This window comes from Ichthyophthirius multifiliis (assembly GCF_000220395.1).
Source record: "Ichthyophthirius multifiliis unplaced genomic scaffold scaff_1120509250845, whole genome shotgun sequence".
Taxonomy (NCBI): domain Eukaryota; phylum Ciliophora; class Oligohymenophorea; order Hymenostomatida; genus Ichthyophthirius; species Ichthyophthirius multifiliis.
Window position 1 is genome coordinate 150,775 of NW_004086444.1, and position 24,604 is coordinate 175,378.

At 14.7% G+C, this 24,604-nt stretch overlaps 4 protein-coding genes across 4 annotated transcripts, besides 55 other annotated features; 1 reads left to right on the forward strand and 3 right to left on the reverse strand. All coding sequences in view use genetic code 6, as the record gives it.

Annotated features, from left to right (window-relative positions):
• The first annotated feature begins 134 nt into the window (after nucleotides 1–134).
• Nucleotides 135–200: a microsatellite.
• Nucleotides 201–352: 152 nt separating this feature from the next.
• IMG5_100370 (hypothetical protein) lies at nucleotides 353–1,420 on the reverse strand (the record flags this gene model as incomplete). Its single annotated transcript, XM_004035326.1, has 1 exon — nucleotides 353–1,420. The coding sequence occupies one exon, from the start codon at nucleotides 1,418–1,420 to the stop codon at nucleotides 353–355; it is 1,068 nt and encodes a 355-aa protein (XP_004035374.1).
• A 36-nt stretch (nucleotides 1,421–1,456) lies between these two features.
• Nucleotides 1,457–1,495: a microsatellite.
• A 723-nt stretch (nucleotides 1,496–2,218) lies between these two features.
• Nucleotides 2,219–2,244: a microsatellite.
• A 521-nt stretch (nucleotides 2,245–2,765) lies between these two features.
• Nucleotides 2,766–2,813: a microsatellite.
• A 532-nt stretch (nucleotides 2,814–3,345) lies between these two features.
• Nucleotides 3,346–3,402: a microsatellite.
• An 11-nt stretch (nucleotides 3,403–3,413) lies between these two features.
• Nucleotides 3,414–3,518: a microsatellite.
• A 501-nt stretch (nucleotides 3,519–4,019) lies between these two features.
• Nucleotides 4,020–4,069: a microsatellite.
• Nucleotides 4,070–4,759: 690 nt separating this feature from the next.
• Nucleotides 4,760–4,848: a microsatellite.
• Nucleotides 4,849–4,865: 17 nt separating this feature from the next.
• Nucleotides 4,866–4,929: a microsatellite.
• Nucleotides 4,904–4,986: a microsatellite.
• Nucleotides 4,987–5,110: 124 nt separating this feature from the next.
• IMG5_100380 (hypothetical protein) lies at nucleotides 5,111–5,344 on the reverse strand (the record flags this gene model as incomplete). Its single annotated transcript, XM_004035327.1, has 1 exon — nucleotides 5,111–5,344. The coding sequence occupies one exon, from the start codon at nucleotides 5,342–5,344 to the stop codon at nucleotides 5,111–5,113; it is 234 nt and encodes a 77-aa protein (XP_004035375.1).
• An 83-nt stretch (nucleotides 5,345–5,427) lies between these two features.
• Nucleotides 5,428–5,456: a microsatellite.
• A 1,188-nt stretch (nucleotides 5,457–6,644) lies between these two features.
• Nucleotides 6,645–6,678: a microsatellite.
• A 280-nt stretch (nucleotides 6,679–6,958) lies between these two features.
• Nucleotides 6,959–7,042: a microsatellite.
• A 344-nt stretch (nucleotides 7,043–7,386) lies between these two features.
• Nucleotides 7,387–7,449: a microsatellite.
• Nucleotides 7,394–7,452: a microsatellite.
• Nucleotides 7,430–7,492: a microsatellite.
• Nucleotides 7,493–7,585: 93 nt separating this feature from the next.
• Nucleotides 7,586–7,621: a microsatellite.
• Nucleotides 7,617–7,665: a microsatellite.
• Nucleotides 7,666–8,305: 640 nt separating this feature from the next.
• Nucleotides 8,306–8,360: a microsatellite.
• Nucleotides 8,361–8,596: 236 nt separating this feature from the next.
• Nucleotides 8,597–8,647: a microsatellite.
• Nucleotides 8,648–8,923: 276 nt separating this feature from the next.
• Nucleotides 8,924–8,948: a microsatellite.
• Nucleotides 8,949–10,363: 1,415 nt separating this feature from the next.
• Nucleotides 10,364–10,401: a microsatellite.
• Nucleotides 10,364–10,403: a microsatellite.
• Nucleotides 10,368–10,415: a microsatellite.
• Nucleotides 10,416–10,439: 24 nt separating this feature from the next.
• Nucleotides 10,440–10,504: a microsatellite.
• Nucleotides 10,505–10,540: 36 nt separating this feature from the next.
• On the reverse strand, nucleotides 10,541–15,419 carry IMG5_100390 (tetratricopeptide repeat protein; the record flags this gene model as incomplete). Its single annotated transcript, XM_004035328.1, has 10 exons — nucleotides 10,541–11,145; nucleotides 11,213–12,415; nucleotides 12,532–12,700; nucleotides 12,807–13,064; nucleotides 13,197–13,532; nucleotides 13,590–13,997; nucleotides 14,054–14,233; nucleotides 14,295–14,362; nucleotides 14,983–15,103; nucleotides 15,354–15,419. The coding sequence occupies 10 exons, from the start codon at nucleotides 15,417–15,419 to the stop codon at nucleotides 10,541–10,543; spliced, it is 3,414 nt and encodes a 1,137-aa protein (XP_004035376.1).
• Nucleotides 11,147–11,196: a microsatellite.
• Nucleotides 12,422–12,495: a microsatellite.
• Nucleotides 12,709–12,794: a microsatellite.
• Nucleotides 13,075–13,177: a microsatellite.
• Nucleotides 13,088–13,176: a microsatellite.
• Nucleotides 14,758–14,824: a microsatellite.
• Nucleotides 14,758–14,828: a microsatellite.
• Nucleotides 14,763–14,824: a microsatellite.
• Nucleotides 15,128–15,181: a microsatellite.
• Nucleotides 15,141–15,220: a microsatellite.
• Nucleotides 15,173–15,218: a microsatellite.
• Nucleotides 15,420–16,465: 1,046 nt separating the features above from the next.
• Nucleotides 16,466–16,497: a microsatellite.
• Nucleotides 16,467–16,523: a microsatellite.
• Nucleotides 16,524–17,213: 690 nt separating this feature from the next.
• Nucleotides 17,214–17,262: a microsatellite.
• Nucleotides 17,263–17,385: 123 nt separating this feature from the next.
• Nucleotides 17,386–17,427: a microsatellite.
• A 966-nt stretch (nucleotides 17,428–18,393) lies between these two features.
• Nucleotides 18,394–18,435: a microsatellite.
• Nucleotides 18,436–19,020: 585 nt separating this feature from the next.
• Nucleotides 19,021–19,067: a microsatellite.
• A 1,574-nt stretch (nucleotides 19,068–20,641) lies between these two features.
• Nucleotides 20,642–20,676: a microsatellite.
• Nucleotides 20,677–21,560: 884 nt separating this feature from the next.
• Nucleotides 21,561–21,592: a microsatellite.
• Nucleotides 21,562–21,631: a microsatellite.
• Nucleotides 21,570–21,611: a microsatellite.
• Nucleotides 21,632–21,677: 46 nt separating the features above from the next.
• Nucleotides 21,678–21,759: a microsatellite.
• Nucleotides 21,760–21,779: 20 nt separating this feature from the next.
• On the forward strand, nucleotides 21,780–24,228 carry IMG5_100400 (tubulin-tyrosine ligase family protein, putative; the record flags this gene model as incomplete). Its single annotated transcript, XM_004035329.1, has 10 exons — nucleotides 21,780–21,832; nucleotides 21,998–22,187; nucleotides 22,239–22,324; nucleotides 22,371–22,485; nucleotides 22,602–22,700; nucleotides 22,739–22,919; nucleotides 23,017–23,122; nucleotides 23,185–23,358; nucleotides 23,395–23,484; nucleotides 23,538–24,228. 10 exons carry the CDS (start codon nucleotides 21,780–21,782, stop codon nucleotides 24,226–24,228), a joined length of 1,785 nt encoding a protein of 594 aa, XP_004035377.1.
• Nucleotides 21,932–21,973: a microsatellite.
• Nucleotides 22,262–22,286: a microsatellite.
• Nucleotides 22,490–22,554: a microsatellite.
• Nucleotides 22,490–22,558: a microsatellite.
• Nucleotides 22,548–22,585: a microsatellite.
• Nucleotides 22,548–22,600: a microsatellite.
• Nucleotides 23,994–24,056: a microsatellite.
• Nucleotides 23,997–24,048: a microsatellite.
• Nucleotides 24,229–24,604: the final 376 nt, after the last annotated feature.

Below are 24,604 nucleotides of genomic sequence, written 5' to 3' on the forward strand. Positions count from 1 at the left end.
AAGATAATATTTCTTAAAAATTACATGCTGTTTTTAATTAAAATTTAATTTTAAATTAAATACTGAAAGAAACATATATGAAGAAAATATTAAATTATTATTAAAAGTTAGAATGAAAAATAATATGCGAATAAATATATATATAAATAAATATATATATATATATATATATATATATATATATATATTTATATTTATATTTTTTTTATACATATATATAAATAAATAAATAATTATATTTAATACTTTAACAATTCTTTTAACTTAATGGTTAACAAAATATATACCAATATTAATTATACTTTTTAAAACAAACAAAATAAATTTAAAAAACATTAACATAAAAAAAACATCATTTTTCAAGCATCATTTATAATTCTTATTAATCAATTTATTTAGCATCATTATTTTCTTCTTCAATTTTATTATTTTCTCCTTCAATAAAATTTTAAGGATTGTCAAAATTCATTATAATTATTTAATTTTTTTATTTAATAAGCTCCACATTATATTAAGCACATTTACTAGTAATTTCTCTAACAAATCCCGTCATTTTTTTAATTTTATTTAAACAAACTTGAATAATTCTAAAAATATAAAATATATATATATAAAAAATTTAATTATAATTATATTGCTTATCAATAACATCTAGTTTTAAAGGTGCTCCACCGGGTTTATGAATATTACAAATATCATTATAAATATTAACTGAAATAGTAATTCTTCCTTCCATTAATTATTCTTCTTAAGCAAGAGGATCAGCTACTAAAAGAGTCGCATTTTTAAATAGCGCAAAAGTAAAAGGAATAGGCATATGATGAATAGATAATGGTTATGGATTTTTATCTGGATGAATTTTTATCTTCGATTATTATTCAATTGAAATATATGGTTTTCTAAAATGCAATAAGCTTATCATTACACATAAATATATATTATCAATAAGATTTCCTCCATTTGAAATTACTGATGTTTCCACTGTTATATTCCATACTTTTTTTCCTGTAATTATACATAAACTTGCTACATCTATTGCTCTTTTATATATTTTTTATTTTGTTTTGAATTAAAAAAATTACTTTGATCCTTTTATAATTTTCTCTAATAATTTTTATATTTCGTTTGAATATTCTTTGAAATTTTACAAGTTTTATTATTATTCGTCTTATGTGGATGATAAATCTACTTTAAAAAACAAAAAACCTTCGTTTGGCTTTTCTTTTTTTGGATCTGTTATACTTGAATGCGTTTTAGTTGCTATATGTGTGTCTCCACTTATTAATTCAATTTCGCCTGGATTTAATCCAAAATGAACTTCGATTTTACGACTATTTAATAATGTTCTTCCATCTAATCTTAATTCTTATTCTAATGATTTTAAGCAAAATTCTTTATCATTTTAATTTAATGTCTTCATTGTATTATATTTTATTAATTTTTATATAAAAAAATCTTAATATTATTTTTATATTTAATTTTATACTTTTATATTATTCTTAAAAATTTATGTTATTTTTTATTAATTCTTTTATTTATTTCGTTAAAAAAAATAAAAATATTAAATTTATTTTAATCAAAACAAATTCTATTAAACACATGAATTCGGTAAATGGATCTCCGAAAACTTAAAATGATAAATTAAAAAGAACATTTTTAAAATAATATTAAATTTCAAAAGCATAAATACAAAAAGTATAAAATTTAAAATATATATTTATCATATGTATTTTATTTTTAATTTAAAAAAAGAAATAATACAAAAAAGCATTTTTCAATCTTAAAACAATAGTTGAAAATGATATATATAATATAATATCTCCATATTATAAATTGCAATCATATTATAGATAGTTTTACATTATTTAAAAAATAATAGAAAAATAATTAATAAATCATTTTCTTAAAAAAAAAGAAAATTAAAACAATTTAATATAATTAAATAATAATTAAATTGATATTTTTTATGAGTATTTAGACATTTATTTATAAAATTAAGATAAAGATTTTAATAATGAAAATTAAAATAGCTATTAAGTATCATTTGAGGAACTTAAATTAATATTTAATATATTCTACATGAATACTTAAATATTATTAAATAATTATTATATAGCAAAAACATAAGAAAAATAATTTTTAGCTTTAAAATATTTATTATAAGCTTAAAATTTAGTTAAATAAACACTATACGTTTAAGTAAAATATTTTAATAAATAATTAAAATTAAAATTAAAATTAAAAAAGTGTTAAAATTTGTTATATTTATATATAAAAATTGTAATTTTAATTAGTAACTTTTATATTGATAATAAATTGTATAATTATAGCATTTCTTTATTATTATAATAATTGGAAAACATTCATATATTAATAAATATTAGTTATATAGAATTATCATAAAATCAGCAATTTGTTATTTATAAAAGAAAAAAAAAGAATTTAGATTTTTGAAAGTGATTAAATTAATAATTCATTTTCTATATAATTTAGTTTATTTATTTGAATTATAATTTGAAATTAGAAAGGCTTTTGAGAGTTTTTAATTAGCGGCTTATTTTGGAAAATGCCTCCAAACAGATACTAATGACGAATTTAGAAATAATTTAAATATCTTATGTATTGATATTAATAAAAAAGTAGAATTTTTTTATATATATACTTATTTTTAGTTTTTTCTATATAGTATTCCTAATTTTTGTTAGAACTTAATGATATAAACATGTTAGCATAGAAAATTTTATATAAAAATGTAAATTAATTACATATAGAAGAAAAATAATATAAAATAGAAGAAAAATAAGAAAATTATATAGATAATTATTTTTATCAAAAAAATAATATTAAGCAATTGAACTATTAATAATTACTAATAGTATCATAAAAAAAAACATATAAAATGTTTCGCAAAATAATGATAAATAATATTAAAATACTAAAGAAGATGATTATTAGTATAAATGTATAAAAAATTGTAATTTATAATAAAATAATAATGTTAAATAAAAATAAAGTATTAATGAAAAAACTTTTGATAATTAAACATAAACTTAACAATATATTAATTAAGAAACTTAAGAAACTTAAATAACTAATATAAGTTTTTAAGCTAATGAAATAAAATAAAAAAAAAAAAAATAGAAAAATAATAATGAGTAGAAAAATAATTAAATTAATATAATTTATAATATTATATTATATAAAAAAATTAAAAAAGTAGTATAAAAAGTTAGAAGAAAATTTAAAGGATAAATATAATGAAAACTAATAATACAAAAAATTAAAGCTTATTGTAAAAGATATTTTAATAAAAAAATAAAGTTAGATATAATATAAAATAAAGAAAAAAAAGCATATCATAAAATAAATTTAAAAATGATATAAGTTAAATAAATTAAAAAATTGAAAAAAATTAATAATAAACATAATAATAACAATAATAATAATAATAAAATAATAATAATAATAATAATAATTATAATAATAATAATAATATTAAAATATTAAAAATAAATAATTCTAATTAAGTATTTATTATTTTAAATAATTATATAATATTATATATTTTTATTTATTTATTAATTTTTTTTTAATATTTATTTGCTTTTAAAGATAGTTTTTCCATAAATAAAACATATAAATTTGTTGAAACAAATAATTTAATTAATCAAAATTATCAATTTATTCCTTTTAATTAGTATTTTTTTAAAAAAACATAAATTTTTATATTTTTTGCTTACATATAATAGAATTATTAGTGAGACTAATGATTGTATAAAAAGTATTTCATATGATTAAAAAAATATAGATTTTTGTAGGTAAATGATAAATTAAAAAAAAGCTGAAGATTTAGGATTATTTTTTTAAAATAAAGATTTTTATAAATAAAAAAATTATTCTAAATATATTCCAATAACTAATGTAAATTTATTTTATTTTAAATTTTTATATTTTTATTAAAATAAAAAGTATTAAAAATAAATAATGCAATCATAATATTTGGTTTAAAATTATATAGCTTAAAAAAAAATTTTTAATAAAAAATTAATGAATAACAAAATAATTAATATAAAGAAAATGAAAATTTAATTGAATATGAAAATGATAAGACTAAAACTAAATTGAAAAGTATTATATTAAAGCATAAAAAAGTGTTTCCAATGCCAAAAATAAGATAATTCTTTATTGATTAAATAAAATATTAATTTTATGAATAATCTAAAGAATAATAAAAATAAATAGTGTTTAAAAATAAAAGCGAATAAGATTTAAAAATAACAGAAAATTAATTATAAAATGAAAAATTAAATTAATTAAAGAAAAACTTTTTAAATTAATAATTCATTTAAAATAAAATTTTCACTTATAATAGAGTATTATTGAATAAAGTAATATTAGAGTAGAAATAATAAATAAATTAATAAAAATAAAAAGTTAGATGTAATTCTTTATATATTAACTAAAATAAAAATATTGAAAAATCCAAGAAAAAAAGGTATATGAATAATATATATATATATTAAAATCTATAATTTATTTTTATAATTGTAATTTTTTTTAAAGGTTTAAATATATTTATGAAAATTATTAATTGTTTTAAAGCTTTTAAAAATATATAAAAATATCGAAAATATAAAAGTATTAATAAGAAATATTTAATGGTAATTTTAACAATTAATTTAATTGATTAAAATAAAAATAAATAAATATAAAATACATTATTAATATGATAATAGTTTGAAGAATTAATTTTCTATTTTATATTATATATATAAATAATATTTAATACTAATAAATTGATAATTATAAATATAAAATATAATATATTATAATATAATATACTATATTTTTTTTGTTAATAAATCTTATTTAATTTATTATTTATTTTTATTTAAATTATTTTCATTTTTTTTACTTTATTTTTTATTTACCAAATAACTTATATCCATTTTTTTTCTTTTAATTTTTTAAATACTAAAAAACTTAAAATAAATAAAATATTTATTAAAGATTTAATAAATACTTTATATTATATATTTAACAAAGAATAATTATAAAATTATTATTTATTAAATTCAAAATAAATATATATGTATATAAAAAAAAAAATTCAATATTTTTTCTTAACTTAAACAAATTCTTAAACAACTTCTATTGTTTCAGAAACTTAATTAGGATTATATTAAGGAATATAATCAGCAACAGTAGTATTGGTTGTTTATTAAGATTTTCTAATAATTTCATCAATATTATCAGTGAAACTTTATCTAACAACATTTTTACTTCTTTTAATAATTTCAGATTCATCTTATTATTTTTATTAATTCTATTTTCCAATTTACATTTATAATTCTAAAATAAAATTATTTAGCCTTTATATTTCTTAATTTTTTTCATTTATAATTCTTTCTAATCTAATTTTGTTTAAAAATAAAATAAAATAAAATAAAATAAAAACAAAATACTAATTGATTTTATTTTATAAAAAGTCAATTTATTATACAAGCAATGTAATTTTTTCTTCAAATTCTGAATTATTAGTTTAAATTTTTATATTTGAATAATTTTTTATTTATAATTCTAGACTAGAAATCTAGTTTTTATATACAGTAATCTAAGTATTTTAATATTCTAATTCTGTAATCTATTTTCTTAATTAAATAATCAAATTTTCATATTCTAATATTTTCTTTTGACAAGATTCCAAAGATTAAGTCAAATATACCTATTTAACTTCCCATTAACTATCTTTTTCTTATACATTACCTTATATTTATGTGATTTTAATAGTTAGATTATTAATTTATAAATTTAATTTTTAGATATCTTAGTCACTTTGTAATAATTATTATTAATAATATTTTGAAGTTTCTTCTAATTATAGATTTTTTTACTATAAAATTTGATAATCTTATAATTTTAATTCTAATTGATTTCTAGATTAATTTTAATTACCCAATTCTTTCTCATAATATTATATTTTTTATTCATAAAATTAAACTGACTATGTTAATTAGGCTATTTTAATTTCCAAATCATTACTTTTGCTTAACCCACCTTCTAATTCTTTTTCTCTTTTAGACCTTTTTATCAATTCATTTCTAAGTTGTTCTTTTTCTTAACTTGAATTATTAATTTGTATATTCAACTAGTTTATTGTTTGTTAGAATTCTTCCAATTTTAAACCCTATGTATTTCTCTAAAATTATAATTATGTTAATTCTTTTTACTAACGAACATTTTCCTCAGATTATCTTTTTAATAAAATTTAAAGGTTTTCGTTTTCGCTTTTTAAAAGCATATAATTTTGTTCTAATTTACCCATTTCAAGCTTTAAAGAATTAACTTAAGTTATAAAATTAATGTCTTATTAATTATTAGATGTAGTGTTTTATATTTAGATTAATAATTATTAATTTTATTATTCTAATCTAATTATATTTTTAAGTATTTTTTTTTATTGTTTTATTATATAATATATTTATTAAAAAAATTATATTTTAAATTAAAATTACTATGTAATTTACTATCTTAATTCGGCAACTAAAGAACTATCTTCTTCTGTGTTTTTTTCAATATAAATTGGTTTTTAAATGATTCTTTCTTAAACAAAAGCAGGTTAAGTAGTTAAAGTGTAAATAGGTACTTATTAAACTTATTAACTTATTTATACTTATTGTTTTTATTGTACTTATTAAACGTATTATATTTATTATGGTTACTATAATTATTAAATTTTATAAGTAGTAATAGGTTAAGTATTATAAATTATACTTTAAGCTATAGGTAAAATTTGCTAAGAAGGATTTTAAGATATTAACTATTATTAAGATTTTTATTATAGTAAAACTGGATTTCGTTAAGGATATTGGGTTTATTAAATTGCTTATCCTTATTAAAAATCATCAGCTTAAACAGTTTTATATTTAGGAAATTATTAAATATATGTTTAAGAATTTTATTATTATTAAAATTATTATTATTAATATTATTATTATTATTATTATTATTATTATTATTATTATTATTATTATTATTATTAGATTAAAAATGCTCTTGAGTTTGTAAGTATTTCTCCTGTATTTTTAACTTGCATCTATTAGTTAGACTATTAATTTATCAATTATTATATGCGAGGTGGACTTTAGGTTACTTATGATTGATATTTTTATAATTTTTGATCGACTTATTAATATCTTTAATTCATTTTTTTTTATTAAATTATTTATAATTTTTTATTAATAATATATTAAAGTTTTATTTTTAATTAAATAAAAATATATTATTATTATTATTTTTTCTATTATTTATAATTATATAAATATTATAATATATCTTATTATTTTAAATAGAAAAAATAATTTTTTTAATATATATAATATTAAATTTTAATTATTTATTAAATAATTATATATATTTTTTAATTAGTTATTTAATATTTTTATATATAATATTTTTTATTTTTAAAACTATTATATTTAATTATTTATATTCTAATGAATTTTTTTTAATGCTTATGCTTATGTTTATCTTTTTTTTAATTTTTTAAAATATAAAGAATAAAAAAATTAATTTATATTTATCTTTTTTTTTTAATAATTTTTTTTAAATATTTTTTTTATTTTAATCTAAAATTTTATTTTTATATCTAAAAATTCATTTTTAATTTTTTAATGTTTACATAATATAATTTATTTATTTTTAATTTTAAAAAAACTTGGTTAACTAAATATTTAATTTATTAAAATTTTAAAAGTATATATAATGTGTATATAAATTTTATATAAAATAAATATTTTTATTTAATAAAAAGCAAAACATGATTTTTTAAATTTATTTTATTATTTTAAATGTTTAGTATCTATTTTTTTTAAATTATGAACAGAATTAATAAGATTATTTTATTCATTTTATTAATGTTTAAATATATATTTTTTTTTTTATTATTAAAAATAAAATTATTAATTATTTTTATTTTCTTATAAATTATATTTAATCAGTATTTTTTTATAATATTAGAGCTAAAATAAATTTACAAAATATATAAATAAATGGAATTATAAAATTAAAGTTTACTACCAAATAAACAATATTAATAATATCTAACAAAAGCCCATACTACTAAAGGTATAAATATAATAAACTATAACTAAAATTATTTTCATTTATTTTAGGAGAATTAATATTTATAATTAGCTCATTTGTATTAAATTATTAATAATTTTAAAATCAAGGATAATTAGGATAAATATTAGTATATGTTAGCTAATCTAAGACATAAATTAAATAATATAAAGGATAATGTAATAATAATAATAAAATAATATTATAAAAATAAAATAAAAAAATAGTAATAAAATCTGAATGTTTAAATTAAGAAATATAAATTTCAGATTAATATTATAATTAAATTTTAAACTTTTTTAATGAAAAAATCGAAAACGTAATAATAAAATTAGATGATAATGAAGAATCAAATTAAAAATAAGTAGATTTTATTTAAATTATTTTTTAATTATTTATGATATAAAAAAAATAAAATAAAATAGATGAAAATATAATAAAAGGCTAATATTAATACTCATGTATAATTTAAATATATATTTAAATACATATATATATATATATATATATATATATATATATACTTTTTTTTATAAATTAGTATAATATACTAGAAATTACACTAAATTAATGTTTAGGTGATGTTTCATTAGAATAAATACTTGATTAAATATAAAAAGTATATAAAAAAAAAGAGGAGACTATAAAAGATTTAAAGTTTTCATTAGAATAAAAAATTCAAGAAATAAATAAATTAACATAATAATTGGCTATATAAGAAGAAACACATTCAAAAAACATGAAAAATATAATTAATAAATTCTCTTTATTACTAAACGAGAAAAAAAAATTAATATTAGAAAAAATAAACGGAAAAAATAAACAATTATATGAAAAAATAATAGATAACTAATTATATTAGCCTTCTATTAATATAATTTAATTATGTAAAAAAAAAATTAGATTATTTTTATATTTTTTTAATAAAAAAAAAGAACAAAAGCATAATGATTTATCAATAACTGAAAAAAGTTTGCTTAAAAACGATAATCTTTTGACATAAAAAATTTTAGAAAATTAAGCAAAACCGAACTTTACTTAAGATAAAATTCCAAGTAAATAAATACTTAAAAGAAGGTTTTAAAGATTAAATGAATAAGATAATGATGAAGATATTTAATTGAATTCATAAGAAATAGATGAATTTGATATTTAAACTGAATGAAAAAAAAATATTATAAAATATAATATAAGTATATATTCTATATTTTAAATTTAATATAATACTAGATTTTATTATTGATAATTTCTTATTATTTTTATTATGTAAAATAGTAAAAATAATAAATTAATATTTAAATGCTTTTTTTTCTATAATTATTTATTTATAATTTTTTTTATATGAAAATTATTATTATTTTTATATAAAATAAAAAATAATCATTTTAAAGATTATCTTGCTTTTTCAAGCACTTCTTTTTCAATTTTTGGATAATTTGGGAAAATCTCAAGAATTTTCTTACAAATATTTATACAATCAACAAATCTCTTAGCTTTTAAATAATTGAAACTCAATCTAAAAGCAATAGAAGCTGATTTTTCATTAGTTAATTTATTTGCTTTTTCATAATGAGTAGCTGCGTCTACATAAGAACTTTCTTTTTCTTTAATAAGTCCCATATATTCTTCAGCTTTTCCTTTTTTTTAAATATCTAAATAAAATAAAGATATATTTATATATTATTACCACAAGACTAATTATATTTAAGACATTTTTTAAGGATTTCTTCAGCATTATCATATTTCTATATAGAAACATAAGAATCAGCATATAATAGCCATGCTCTTTCCAAATCATCACCGTATTCAGTCAAGTAATTCTTTTTCCATAAAATCTTTAATAAATTTTTAGCCTCAGTACTTTTTTTTAAATGAATTTCCCAATAGCTAAGGCTAACATAGCAGGTATATATTCATTATTAGCTTTTAAAATATCAGTTAAATTTTTAATTCCTTATTCTAATCCTCCTTTATATTTATTTCCACCTAAAAAATAAACATAACTTTCCATAACTAAATATCTCAAATAAGATGATCTCGCCTACATTTCCCTTAGTAAACTCTCACAAGCTCTTAAATTTATTTCATCAACTATTTTAGCACTTTCATCTACATTACTATAGTATAAATCTTAATCAGGATTTAAATATATATCAATCATATTTACTAAAGATTCTTCAGCATACTAAATTGATTTTTTAGCTTTAGAAAATTCATTTAGAGCATCTTTCGGGCATCTATAAAAATATAAAATAAAAATATAAATATAAATATAAATAGATAAAATAAATGTTTATAAATAATAAAAAATAAACTATATATACTTTAATATATATATAAATATATATATATATATAATATATATATATATATATATATAAATACTTATTTAATATATTTTTTAATTATTGTTTGTTCATTTTTATTTTTTTTTATTAAATATTTAAAATAAATAATATTTTTTTTTTTTATTTATTTTAAATTTACTTATATATTATTTATATATTTACCTGTTATATTTATAAAATAAAGCTTTACAATAACACAATCCTGGATCGTTTTTATTAGTTGCCTTTTTTTCTGCTCTTTCTATGTATGCATTAGCCTATTATATTTAGAAAGTTCTTCTAAAAAAGTCTATTAATTTGGACAAAATACCATAATTATTTGGTCTATCTTATAATATTTTCTTAAATTATTCTATAGCTTATGAATAATCATTTTTTTATAAGAGAAGTTCTGCTAAAGTTAAAGACGCGAAATCATTATTTGCATTTAATTTTAATAAAATATTACATTTGTTTTCACAATCTGCTTTTTGTCCACCATTTAAATATATTTCAGCTTCCAATTCTAATACATTTTCCTAATCTTGTACATATTTATTACATTCTTATAAAATAGCCAATGCAGCTTATTCATTTCTTTCATATTTTATAGTATATTTCGCTAATTCTAAAAACAACTATCCTATATATTTTCTTTCATTTTCTACATCTTCGCTTTCCTGTTTTGCTTTTTCTTTATTTTTATATATACATATATATATTTTTATATAAATATTTATTTATTGCCTTATATTAAATACCTATAACTTCTGTTTATAATTAGATAGCTTTTTTAATAGCTTTTCTATACATTTCAATAGGCTTAATTTCATTTGGTGTTTATTTTTTTAAATGTAATTTAGCAATTAAATAGAAACCTTACATATTTTTTTTTAATACACTAAAACTTTTCTCCTAATACTCATCTAAGGTAAATACTTCAGGTCTTAAAACCTATTCTGCTCTTTTAAAATTTTTAATCTGGATGCATAACTATCCTAAACCTAAAATAAGATCTATTCTTTTGGGATTCTACCCTAAAGCATTTTCATAATAATCTAAAGCTCTCTAAAAGTCATGGGTTTAGCATAAAGAGGAACCTAAAAGCCTTATAATTTCCTAATCTTCGGGTTTTAAAATTGCGGCTTTTTCATAAGCCTTGGCTGCGTCTTCCATTTCTCTAATTTTTACTAAAGCATCTCCTAAAAGCTTATAGTTTTCAAAACTTTAATCTAAATCAACCATATCAGTGTAGCATTTTGCATAATTTCTCTTATCTCGTAATTATTCTAAATAAACATCAGCCAATATCTATTTAGCTCTTAAAAAATAAGGTGAATCTTGTTAAACTCCTTTCAAAATAGAAATTGCTTTTTTCACATCGCCTGAATTTATGGCAATTTCAGAATTCGCAATAAATACATTTACCTCTTCGGGAGTATTCGCAAACTAACCGATGGCTAAATTCATTATTTTTTTAGCATCTTTTGCTTTGTTATTCTTAGATAAAGCTTTTGCATATAAAAGGAATATTTAACATCTATCTTTTTCACCAAACTAAAGTATTTATTGTTGATTATTTGAATTTTTTTGTATATTTTAATCCTTAACTTCCGGTATTTCATAAGCTGCTTCCATTGTTTATTCGCAGTTAAGGAAATTTCCCATTGCATATTCTACTTCACCTTTCACAAGCATGAAAAGAGGATTTTCTCTTATCATAAAATTATTAGAAATAGCCTATTGTAAATTATTTTAAGCTAAACTGTAGTTTTTACTCTAAGAAGCTATCAAAGCAGATAAAACATAAGCTTCTTCATTTTTAGAATCGAATTCTATTACTTTATTTATACTTTTTAAAGCATCACTTTATTATCCTAAAGACATTTTACCCTTTGCTAATAATAAATAAGCTGACACTAAGCCAGGAATTTATTTAGTAATTGTATCAAGCAATTTAGTACCTGTATTATATATATATGAATATATATATATATATATATAAATATATATATATATATTATATATATTTTATATATTTATAAATCTTTTTTTATTTTATTTTTTAAATTTTATTTACCTTTCGCAACTGAACCATTTGATGGTTGATTTCCAGAAAGCATTTCTTTCATACCGATCTAACTGAGATAGGCTTGAGAAAGTTATAAAAGGAAATTTGGATTTAATTAAATGTAATATTCGAAGTTTGGAGATAATAATTTAGTACTTTATATATGAAGTTTCAAAGCCTTTTTTTTATATATATATATTTATATAAAAAAATATTATATATATATATATATATATATATATATATATATATATATATTTTTAAATATATATTTATTTTATTACTTCATCAACAAATCTTATAGTTCCTTTAGGATCATTTTATGTTTTTTTAGAAGCTAATAAATATTCTAAATATGCTATTTCCGGAGTTCTTTCTTCTTACGAATTTATTTAATTTAAAAACTCAATTTATTACTCAGCATCTTCAATAACTCCTTAATATAATCTACATTAAATCATTCCTATTAAGCAATCTATTTTTGTTTCATCTAAAGCAGCTGCTTCTTAAAATAAACCATAAGCTTTTTCATAATCATTTAACTATTATAAAATATTTATAAATTTATATATATATATATATATATGTATATATTTATATATATATATATATATATATATATATATATATATATTTATATATATATATATATATTATTTTTTTATATATAATACCATTAAATATTAAACAGCTAATTCTGAAGCATAATTGGCATTTAAAGGATTGCTTTTTTTACACTAAAGGCATAAGTTTAAAGTTGTATTTAAAATTTGTTTATTTTTTCCTGATATTCTTGAAAATAATTAAGCTACTTTATGCATTAATTAAGTATTTTTCTATTCCTATTTTTATATTACTTTTATTAAAATATCAAGCTTTTCACATCCTAATTCAATATCTCCTTCTCTTATAAAAGTAATAAAAGCCTACAATTATAAGGCTATTATATTATTAGGTTCATCATATAAAATTTAAGATACAGATTCTTATAATTATTCCCAATTTCCTAACTATTATAGTATTTTTTAATTAGTTTTAAAAATTAAATAAAAAAAATATATTTTTACAATCATCAGAAATTTAGCTTTTTCAATTTAAACAGATTTAAAATCAGTATAAAGAACAATTATTTCATTTAAAGTATTTAAAGTGACTTCGAATTTTCTTTTTAATTCATTAGCTTTTGCCCTTCCCATTAAAGATTCAATATTTTTATTTTAATCATTTTATTCATTATATAAAGCTTCGAAAAGTTCAATTGCCTTATCTACATTTTTAGTTGATCCTTCCAATAAAAAAGACCAAGCTTAAGCTATTCTAGAATTAATCCCTTAAGATTATATATCGTCTAAAAGTTCTTTAGATTTCCTATGTTCTCCACTATAAGAATAGAATAAAGAAGCTAAACATAATGCTTTATCATTTGTTAATCTTCTTTCTGCTTATTCTTCAAATTTTAGATTTTATAAAGCTTCCTTTTATTTAATTTTATATATATTTTATTTTTTTCAAATAAATTTAAAATATTTACTCTATCAACTGATTAACAACTTTAATGATAATAAATTAATGCAATAATTGAAGCATATTATATTTCTTTTTTATGATATATTTAAGTTAACTCATTTATAGCTTCATTTGGAGATCCTTCTTAAAAAAGTCCAAATGCTTTCCAAAACACAAAACTGGGATCACCTATGGCTTTATATTACTATATATATATTAATAAAAATATTTAGTTTTAAAAAATCTTATATATTTATTTAATTTACTTCATTGCAATATTTTTATAATGTCTACCATAAATTTTCACGGATATAATATTAAACATTACTTTAAGCTATTTATATTTATTAATATTTTTATTAATTTGACATAGATTTATTTTTATTATTGTTTTATTTATTTGATTTTTTTTATTTTATTTTTATTTAAAAAAAAAAAAAAATATTATTTATTTAATTTTTGAATTTTTTCTTAAAAAATTATAATATAAATATTAATTTATATAAGTGTTTTAATTCTTTATTTTTTATAATTGAGATTTTGTTTTATTCAAAAATTATGACTATTTATTTAAATTAAAAAAAAAAAATATTATAGATACATAAGATAATTAAATTTTTTTAAAAAAAACTATAAAATATTGATAAACAATAAATAGTTATAAAAATGAAATTTATAACAAAAATTAAAAAATAATTTAAAAATAATTAAATTTATATTTATTAATTAATATGTATATATATAAATATATGTATATAAATATAAATATATATATATAAATATAAATATATATATAATATCAATTTTCTACAAATTCAATATCTGCTTCTCTTGGTTTCTTTAAATTAAGTTTATTAAATTATTTTCTTCTTTCAGATTCTTAAATTAAAATTTAATCAGGTTTAGGATAAGAAATTACAAGTGTATTATTTTTATAATAGAAAGTTTATTTACCATTTTATAATTTAATATTAGCTCTTTACATATCACCGATTTGAATTTATTTATAATATTTTTTATTACTTGTACTAACTACTAAGATTTACTTTTATTCATCAACAGAAACTTAATATACCTAAAATTATAATTATATTAAAGAATATAAATATATATATATATATATATATTTATATATGTATATTTATATATATATTTTTTTTTTTTATTTATTTTTATTTTTATATATATTTATCATAAATAATTTTTTTTCTTATATTAAATATGTTATTTTTAAGTTATTTATATGTATTATTTTTAATATTAATAATTTTTAATATTTACATATTATTAAATTAATTTTATTTTTTTAAAAATTATATAATTACATTTTCATTATATGTTAAATTTCTTATTCTTATTTAGAAATCTTTTTCCGTGTCTTTTCTTACCATAATTGGCTATTTTATTTTATTTTATTTACATAATCATTTAATTTGATTTTATTTAATTTATAATTATACATTAGTACTACTTTATTTTATTAAAAGTTCACCTTAATTTTATAATTAAGGAGCTTCTCCTATTTCATATTCCCATTTAGCATCTTTAAAATTTGATATTTTTTTTACTTTTCTTGATAATAATTCATGGCTTTTAATATCATATTCTTCATGCTATTTTTTTAGATTTTTTTTTTTTTTATTTTTATTATTTTAATAATTTTTAAATTAAATTTATTTTACCATTTCAAATTTATTAGGATATGTGTATTAAAGTGTTCTTCTTCCGCCTATAAATTTATTTTACAATTTCTTTTTTTTTAAAATTTATATTTACCTAATATAATGCATGTTATTGTTGGTTTTCCTCCTTAATCTTATGATGATTACTATTACATTTTATTTTTTAAATTATTAATGTTATTTTTTTTTTTTATTATATATATATTTTTTTTTTTACCATTTTTATTGAAGCTTTTTGAATTTTAATTTAAATTTTTTATTATTTTTTTAAAATAGATATTTTTGTAAAATAATGATATATAAAAAAATTAAATTACATTAAAAAAAAAAAAATTAATTACTTATTAGCATAATTTTTATAATATTTATAGTAATTTTTTTAATTATTAAAGTCATATTTAATAATAAATAAAATAAATATAGATTAGATTAGATATTGAAGTATTTTTATAACAAATTTTTAAAAAAATTATAGAAAAAAAAAAACATATCGAAAATAGTATTAAAGAGATTAATTATTAATTGAAAAAAATTATATTAAAATTAATTTTTATAAAAATATATCTAAAATTAATAAAAATTTTTTTAATATTTAATGTATTAAAAAAATTATATTAATAAAATTTTATAAATATAAAAGTAAATATTTGTCTAGAATTATAAATGTTTTCTTATAGTTGTAATAAAATAAAAACTAATTATTTTTTTATTTATAAATTAAATTTAATTAAAAAAAATTAATAAATAATATAAAAATATATATATATATATTTATATATATATATATTTTTTTAAATATATTATTTACTATATTTTTAATATTATATCCTATAAAAATATTTTTAATAAAGGACATATCTTACTTTAATAATATCTTTTATATATTTATAAATATTTTTTTTTTATTATTCTTTTTATATTTTTTTAATAAATAATTATTAAAAATATTTCTTTTTCTTTATATATTTAATTCATATTTCTCGATAATTAACACATATTACTTATCTAATTTTTATTTTTTTACTTTATATTTTTTACAAATTTCATTATTTATTAACTTTTTAAATTTTTTTTTCTTATTATTTTTATTTTTGTAAAAAAATATATTTTAAATAAAATAAAAAAATAAAAAATTTTAATTTTTTATTATAATATATTTATTTTTTTGCCAATTTTTATTATGCCTCTTAATTTTTTACTTATTTTTTTTTTTTATTTATTAATATTTTTGTATAATCAATTTAAAATTACATTTTCTTAAAAAAATTCTCATATGACATATATTAAAGATTATTTTGGTCGATAGAAAAAGTTTATGTTTTTAAATAAATAAATAGAATTTTATAAATTTAATCAAATTCATGAGTTTAACCTTTATGATAATTTTTAAAAGTGAGATATATTATTCAATTATGAATTTCTGTAACAACAAAAAACTATAAAGTGCTAAAAATAATTTTATAATTTATTATAATAAATAAAAAATATTTATTTAATATTTAAATAAATAAAAATTTAATAAAAGTAAAAAAAAATTAATAAATATAAAAAATATATTTTATATATTATTTGATTATATATATCTATATTTTTCTATCAGCATTAATACTAAGTTACATACAAATGATTATAAGCTATTTTATATCCTGCATTTTCTATAATAATCTCATATATTTAATTTTATAACTTATAATTATTATTAACTTAGTAATTTTATATTTATTAAATAGCCGGTATACATCCATCAATATAAAAACTTTTAATAAATTAATTAATATCATCAAAATCAAATCGTAAAAATTAATTTTAAATTTTAATTTCTATAAAATATTTCTTTTGAGACAATTCTTAAGCTTTTTTAATAATTTAATAAATTATAGAATTATTTATTTCAACAATTTCTTTCAAAATATTTTTAGATAAATTTAATTTAAATAAATGATGAAAATCTAATTATTTTAAAGAATTTCTTACACAAATAATTTCTTCCTAAACAAAGAAAAATTAAAAATAAATTTTTAATAATATAGATTTACATAAGAATGCTACAATAAAACTTAATTAGCTTATTATTATATTTCTTATAAACTAAAATCATTACTTTTAGATTCTAAATCTTAAAATTATTAAATCAATATTTATACATTAGAAAAAAGTTATTAATCTAATACTTATATAATTGATTTAGTGTCTTACATTATTTAATAAATATTTTAATATTATATTTTTGAATAATCTTCTGATTTATTGATTGTTTAGTTCTCAATAATTTCAATAGAGTTTTTTATTTATAAAATAAATTCATCATTCTAATTTTTAATAGAACTTAACTATGATTATTAATAGAGCTTCAAATAATCCAAATATATGGAATTATAATAATTATCAATAATAGTATTTAAATTATATTATTTTAATTCAGAAAAAAATTAATTGTTTTCATTAAAACCATCAGAATAATTTAAAAATCCTTAAATATTTTTTATAAAGTTAATTTAAGTCCTATATAATAATTAACAGAATTCCTAAATTTTATAAATAAATTTATTATTTACAGAATTTTTCAAAGTCTATTAATTAAATTCCATTAAAAATTATTCTTATTAAACTACTATACTTTCTAAAAATTCAATACTATTATTATTGCAGTTTTATAAATAATTAAATTATTATTTTGAATTATTTTCTTTTAGAAATTATAAAATTTCTTTTTTAAAATTTAAAAAGACTATTCTTTATTTTTATTTCGTTTATTTATAGCCTATATTATATTATCATTTTTTTGTTTGCTTAAAATTATTTACGAAATTTCGACAATAAAAAATTGAAAATCTTTTGTATATTTCTTTAAGTATAAATTGAAAAATTCTAACTTTTAGTATATAATTGATAATTTTTCAATTAATGTTGTGTTGCATTATTAAAATATTGTTTATTCTTCGATTATTTCATATATCATTTAATTAATTTTTTATTCTATTTTTTATATTTTTTAGTTTAGTTGATCTTAGTTTAAATTTTAATTTAAACTTTCGTATTTTAAAGTATTGTAGGACTATATATTAATCTTATCATCTTGTTTTTATTTATTTACACACGTTTGTATTTCATTATTAATTTTTATTGTTGGTTATTTTAAATTTTGATTAACTGAAAATTCTTCTTCCTTTATTTATTTTTTGTTTGTTTGAAAAAATTTAAACTTTTTTTTGATTTTATTTTTTACTCTTTGATTAGATTCAGATACTAAATTTTATTATTTTAGGATTTGTATTTTGTTTTTTTTTTATGAATTTTATTTTTAAAATTTTATTCATTTTACTATAACTATTATATTTATTATAATTATTCTTTTTAAATATTATTTAATTCTTAATTTTAATTCATTAGTTTTTTCAATTTATTTTCTTATTCATTTTAATTTAATTAAACTAAATCATTTTATTCTTAAAAAATAAAAAATAACAAAAAATATTATTAATTAAAATTACATTTTTGGTTAATTAATTATTTAATTTGTTCATTTAAATTTTCATTAGTATCTGTATAGTATAAATTTTAATTATCTTTAATCTCTTAATCTTATATTTTTTTTTTTAAATATAATCTAAATAATTTCATCTTCCTTTGATTAAAAATCAATTTAATAAATACTACATATTTCTTATTTAAAATTATCAAAAAATATATTTTATTCTATTATTTATTTTTCTAATAATTTAATATTCTCATTTAATTATTCGTTTTCATTTTTCTAATTTAAAATTTCTTTTTAATATTAATTCAATTTTTTGTTTTAGATTTTAAATATTTCATTTATTTTCAAATTAATATCATATATATATTCAATTTAATCACAATTTTATTTCATATCAATTTCTTAAATATAAATTTTAAACTCATTCTAAATTAAATTATATAATTTTTTAATTTCTAAAAATATTTATTCATCCATTAGTTTAGCCTAATTAATTGAATTCACATATTATTAAATTTATTAATTTTATTATTAAATAACTGTATTATTCATACAAATTTATTAAAAATTAGAATCACAAATAAATTTCAATTTATTTGCTAATTAATCTATTTAATAATTGTTTATACAATCTACAGGTATATTATTTTTATCTATAATACAGCCCAATAAAGCTTAAGTTTTATTAATAACCTATATTTTTTCATTTAACTATAACTCAATTTAAATAAAATTATTTTCTAAAATTTCATATTATTTCTTCTCCTATTATAAAACTTATTATAAATTTTCTATTTGTAATTATGATTTAGTAGTTAAATCATTCTATTCATTAATTTATAATGCCGATTTTAAATTTTCATTTTTTTTTTATATTTAACTTTCTTATTTATTTATTAAATTTTTTAAATTCAATATTTCTTATTCATATTTATTTTACAAGTTGTTTGTTTATGATAAATGTTATTGTTTTATTTCATTTATTTGTTCTTATAATTATTTTTCTTTTTACATACTTTTTTATTAGTCAATTTATATTTATTAAAGAATTTAATTTTTTTCGTTTTAATATTAATTTTATAAATTTGTTATTTGATTTTCATATTTCTTTAATTAATTTTAATATTCTTACAATTCTTATGACTCTTATAAATTTTATTATTACTTATTATTATAGTTTTCATGTTAATTTATAAGTCTTTCTTCTTATGATATAATTCTTTATTTTATTAATTATTTTTTATTTATACTACTGTATTTATTCTTTATATTCATTTAATTATACATTTATTAATTGTTCTAATTATATTATTGTTTCTTGCTCTTTGTTTTAACTTCATTTGTATATTATTCATTTAACTTTTAATATTATTTATTTATTTATATATAAAATAATATAAAATACTTTGTTAAGATTAAATATAAGATTTCTATTGTAAATATATCTATTTTTTTATTTATTAATATATAATTATTTTTTAAAATATATTGAATATTTTTTATTATATTTTTATATATTAATTTTACTAAATTAATTTATTCTTTTAAAATTTTGTTTTCGTTTTTATATTCTTCAATTTATATACTCATTTTTTCATTATTGTTAATATATTAATTAATAATTTATTCATATTCTTCAATAACTTAAGTAATATTTATCTTTCATCTTAACATATTATTTTGGAATTAAAATTTTATTTATTATAGTTTAAAATTAATTAATTACTACTGCAATTTTCAAAATTAGCTGTTTTATAGTTTAATTCTTCCTATTTTAATTTTGATATAAGTATATTATAATCATTATTTTCTAGGTTGAGTAATTTATTTTATTATTTTAACTCCTATCTATTATTATCTAATTTTTATAATTCTTTAGTTGCTGTTTCTAACTATGTTATTTTTACTTATTAAAAATTTAAAAATATAAAAATACATCTTTGCTTAATATATCTATTATTTATGCAGCTTTTTATATTGATAAATCTTTTTAATTATTCTCATTTTGTAATTATTAAATTAAATCTAACAACTTTTACTTAATATTTAATTTTAGATTAAAATATTTTATTTTAAAATTAATATACTTATTCATTTTAACAGATGGATGACTATTGAGTTTCTCTTGTATTCATCATATCCAATAGGGAATTATTATTATTATTATTAATAATAGAAATAGATTTTTTTTATTTATTAAAGTAGCATTTCTTTTATGCATATTCTTCATTATATTATTTTTTTATTATTAAATAAATTATATATTTATAATAAAAAGTATAAAAAATATATGATTTTATTTAAATAACTAATATATTTATATATAAAAATAAATGTTATAATAAGATTAAGTTTACAAAATAATATATAAAATATTTATTTATTTATATATATATTTATTTATCATTTAAATATATATTTATTTTTTATTAAAATTAATTTAATTTGATATTTTTAAAAGTTAACGAGTTAATTTATATTAAATAAAATAATCATAAAAAAATATAATATATTAATAATAAAATAAATAATTTATTTTTAATAACTTAATAATATTTTTATATAAAATAATTTTTACTAAAGATATTTTAATGTCTGAATATTTTAGAAAATACATAAAAAAAGATCACTTTCCAATTTAGCCGTACATAAAAATATGAATATAAATAATGCAAGCGAATTTTATATAAATAAAAAACATTAATTAGAATCAAAATTTTAAATTAAAAATTCATTTTTATTTATTTTATTAAGAATTCAATTTTATAAATAATTTAATTTTATATCAAGCATTTTTTTATATAATAAGTTCATAGATTAAGTTTAAAACAAGTTTCAAAAACTGTATTTTAGAAGCTATGAAAAAAAGATAATGGAAAGAAGGAGATAATGATGAATGGGATATTAATTGGACAGAAAAAGAATTTATAGTAGAAGTACTAGAACATTTAAATTTATTAAATTAATAAAAAGTTAATCATTTTAGAAATCATTATGAAGTTAATATACTTCTTTATAATTAATTTTATTAATTTAATTTAATTAAAAAGTTAACAAGAAAAGATTTAATGACAAAAAATATAAAAAAATATAAAAAAGTTTTAGAAAAAGAAGGTAAAATTGAAGAATCATTAACGTAAATTTTATTAAAAAAAATAATAATAAATAAAAAAAAAATGAAGATATAATTTTACACCTCTGACATATTAACTTCCATGCGAATATTCTATTTTTTGTGAAGAATTTAAAAAAGTAAATTAAATAAGTGAATCTAAATAATTATGGATAATGAAACCAGTATAAAAAATATAAAAAGAATATATAATAAAAAATATAAAAAAATATAAAAAAATATATAAATATATATATATATTTTATATATTTATATATATGTTATTTTATAATCTTTATAGATTGGAAAATCTTAAGGTAAAGGTATTTTTATTTTTAGAAATATTAAAGATATTTCATCTTGGAAAAATTAATATAAATACAATCCTGATAATCCCTCAGTAAAATATATAAAAAGCAATATATAAATTATTTATAGGCTGATCCTTATGTAGTTTAAAAATATATAAGTGATCCATTATTAATTGGTGGTAAGAAATTCGATATGCGAATTTACGCATTATGTACCTCTTATTAACCTTTAACAATATATTTATATAGAACTGGTTTTGCTAGATTTACACATCATAGATATGATTTAGATGATATTAACAATGTTTGTAAAATAAAAATTTATATGATTTTTTATAATATATTATTGAGGTTTATTTATAACATAATTTTTTTTTATATATATATGTTTAATAAATATAATAGATGTTCATTTAACAAATGTAGCAATTTAGAAAAATTCAGATAATTATGATAAAAAACTGGGAGGAAAATGGCTTTTATAAAAACTTAAACTTTTTTTAATATCTAAGTATTTTTTTCTTTTTATAATTATAAAATTTTATTTTCTAATCATATATTTATAAAAATAAGATATGGATAAGAAAAAGTAGATTATGCGTTTTTTTAAGTTTAAAATATTATAATTAAATCAATGCTTGCTGTTTAAAAAGTTATTGTTAATGATAAAAGATGCTTTGAATTATATGGATTCGATATTATTTTAGATTCAAGTTTAAAACCTTGGCTTTTAGAAATTAATTCAAGGTAATATTATTGTATTTTTAAATAAAAAAATTAAAGTCCTTCTATGACTGCTAATACTTAATAAGATTCAGAATTAAAATAAGGAATTTTAGATGATACTTTTACAATAATAGATTTAGAAAAAGTGTAATTAAAAAATTAAAAGTTTTTGATTTTAAATAAAATAATAATAAAATAAGGTTAACAGGATAGGAAGAATAAATAGGTGGTTTTGATTTAATTTATAAAGGGGATATTATAAAATTACCATCTAATAGTACTTATAATACTTTATTAGGATCATATAATAATAGAATCTAATAACTTAAAAAATTAGCAAAAAATACAGCATTAAGATTAGCAATATAGCATTATGAAAAATAATAAAACTAAATAAATTAATCACAAAGAATAATTTAAAGTAATAAAGTGAGCAAAAATTAAAACCAGAAAGTATAAATGCTATTAAATAATAGGGTAAAGTAAAACATAATTATAAATAAAAGTGGTACAAAATCTGGATATGCGAAGTATAATGTATCAAAATAAAATAATAATAATATTTCTTAAAAAGGAAAAAAACAAATAAATAATTAATAAATAAATTCTTAAAATAAAATAGGGAATTCATAAAATGAAAAAAAGTAACAATAATTATTAATTAATTAATAAAAATTAATTAAATAATAATAATTATAAAATTAATAATAATATTAATTCATATAAACTAAATTAAATAATAGTCAGATTAATAAAAACAATATACTGCTTGAACCTTTAAATTCATAAAACAATATTGAGAAGTTTGAAAGATATAAAAATGCGGATGATTAATACAATAAACTAATTAATTTAAATTAGAAATAAATTAATTTAAATAATGATGAATGAATTATTTTTTAATATAATTTCTTATAAAAATATATTTACCTTTTTTATAAAATATTAAATAAAAAAAATATGTATTTTTAATTATAATATTAAAAATAATTATAATATATTTTTTATTTCGAATAAAAATATTAATTCTATGTTTTTTTTTTTGTTACTAAATTAATTAAATTTTTAGTATTATTTCTAAATAATATAAATATATAAAAAAAATTTATATTTTACTTTCTCCAAATTTTAATTTAAATATATATTTTAAATAATTTTAATGAATATCTATTTATCAAATAAACTGGCAAAAATTAAACATTATATAATTTAAAAAGAAAATAAAAAATTATATTAAAAAAATAATTAATTTTTTTTATATTTTTAA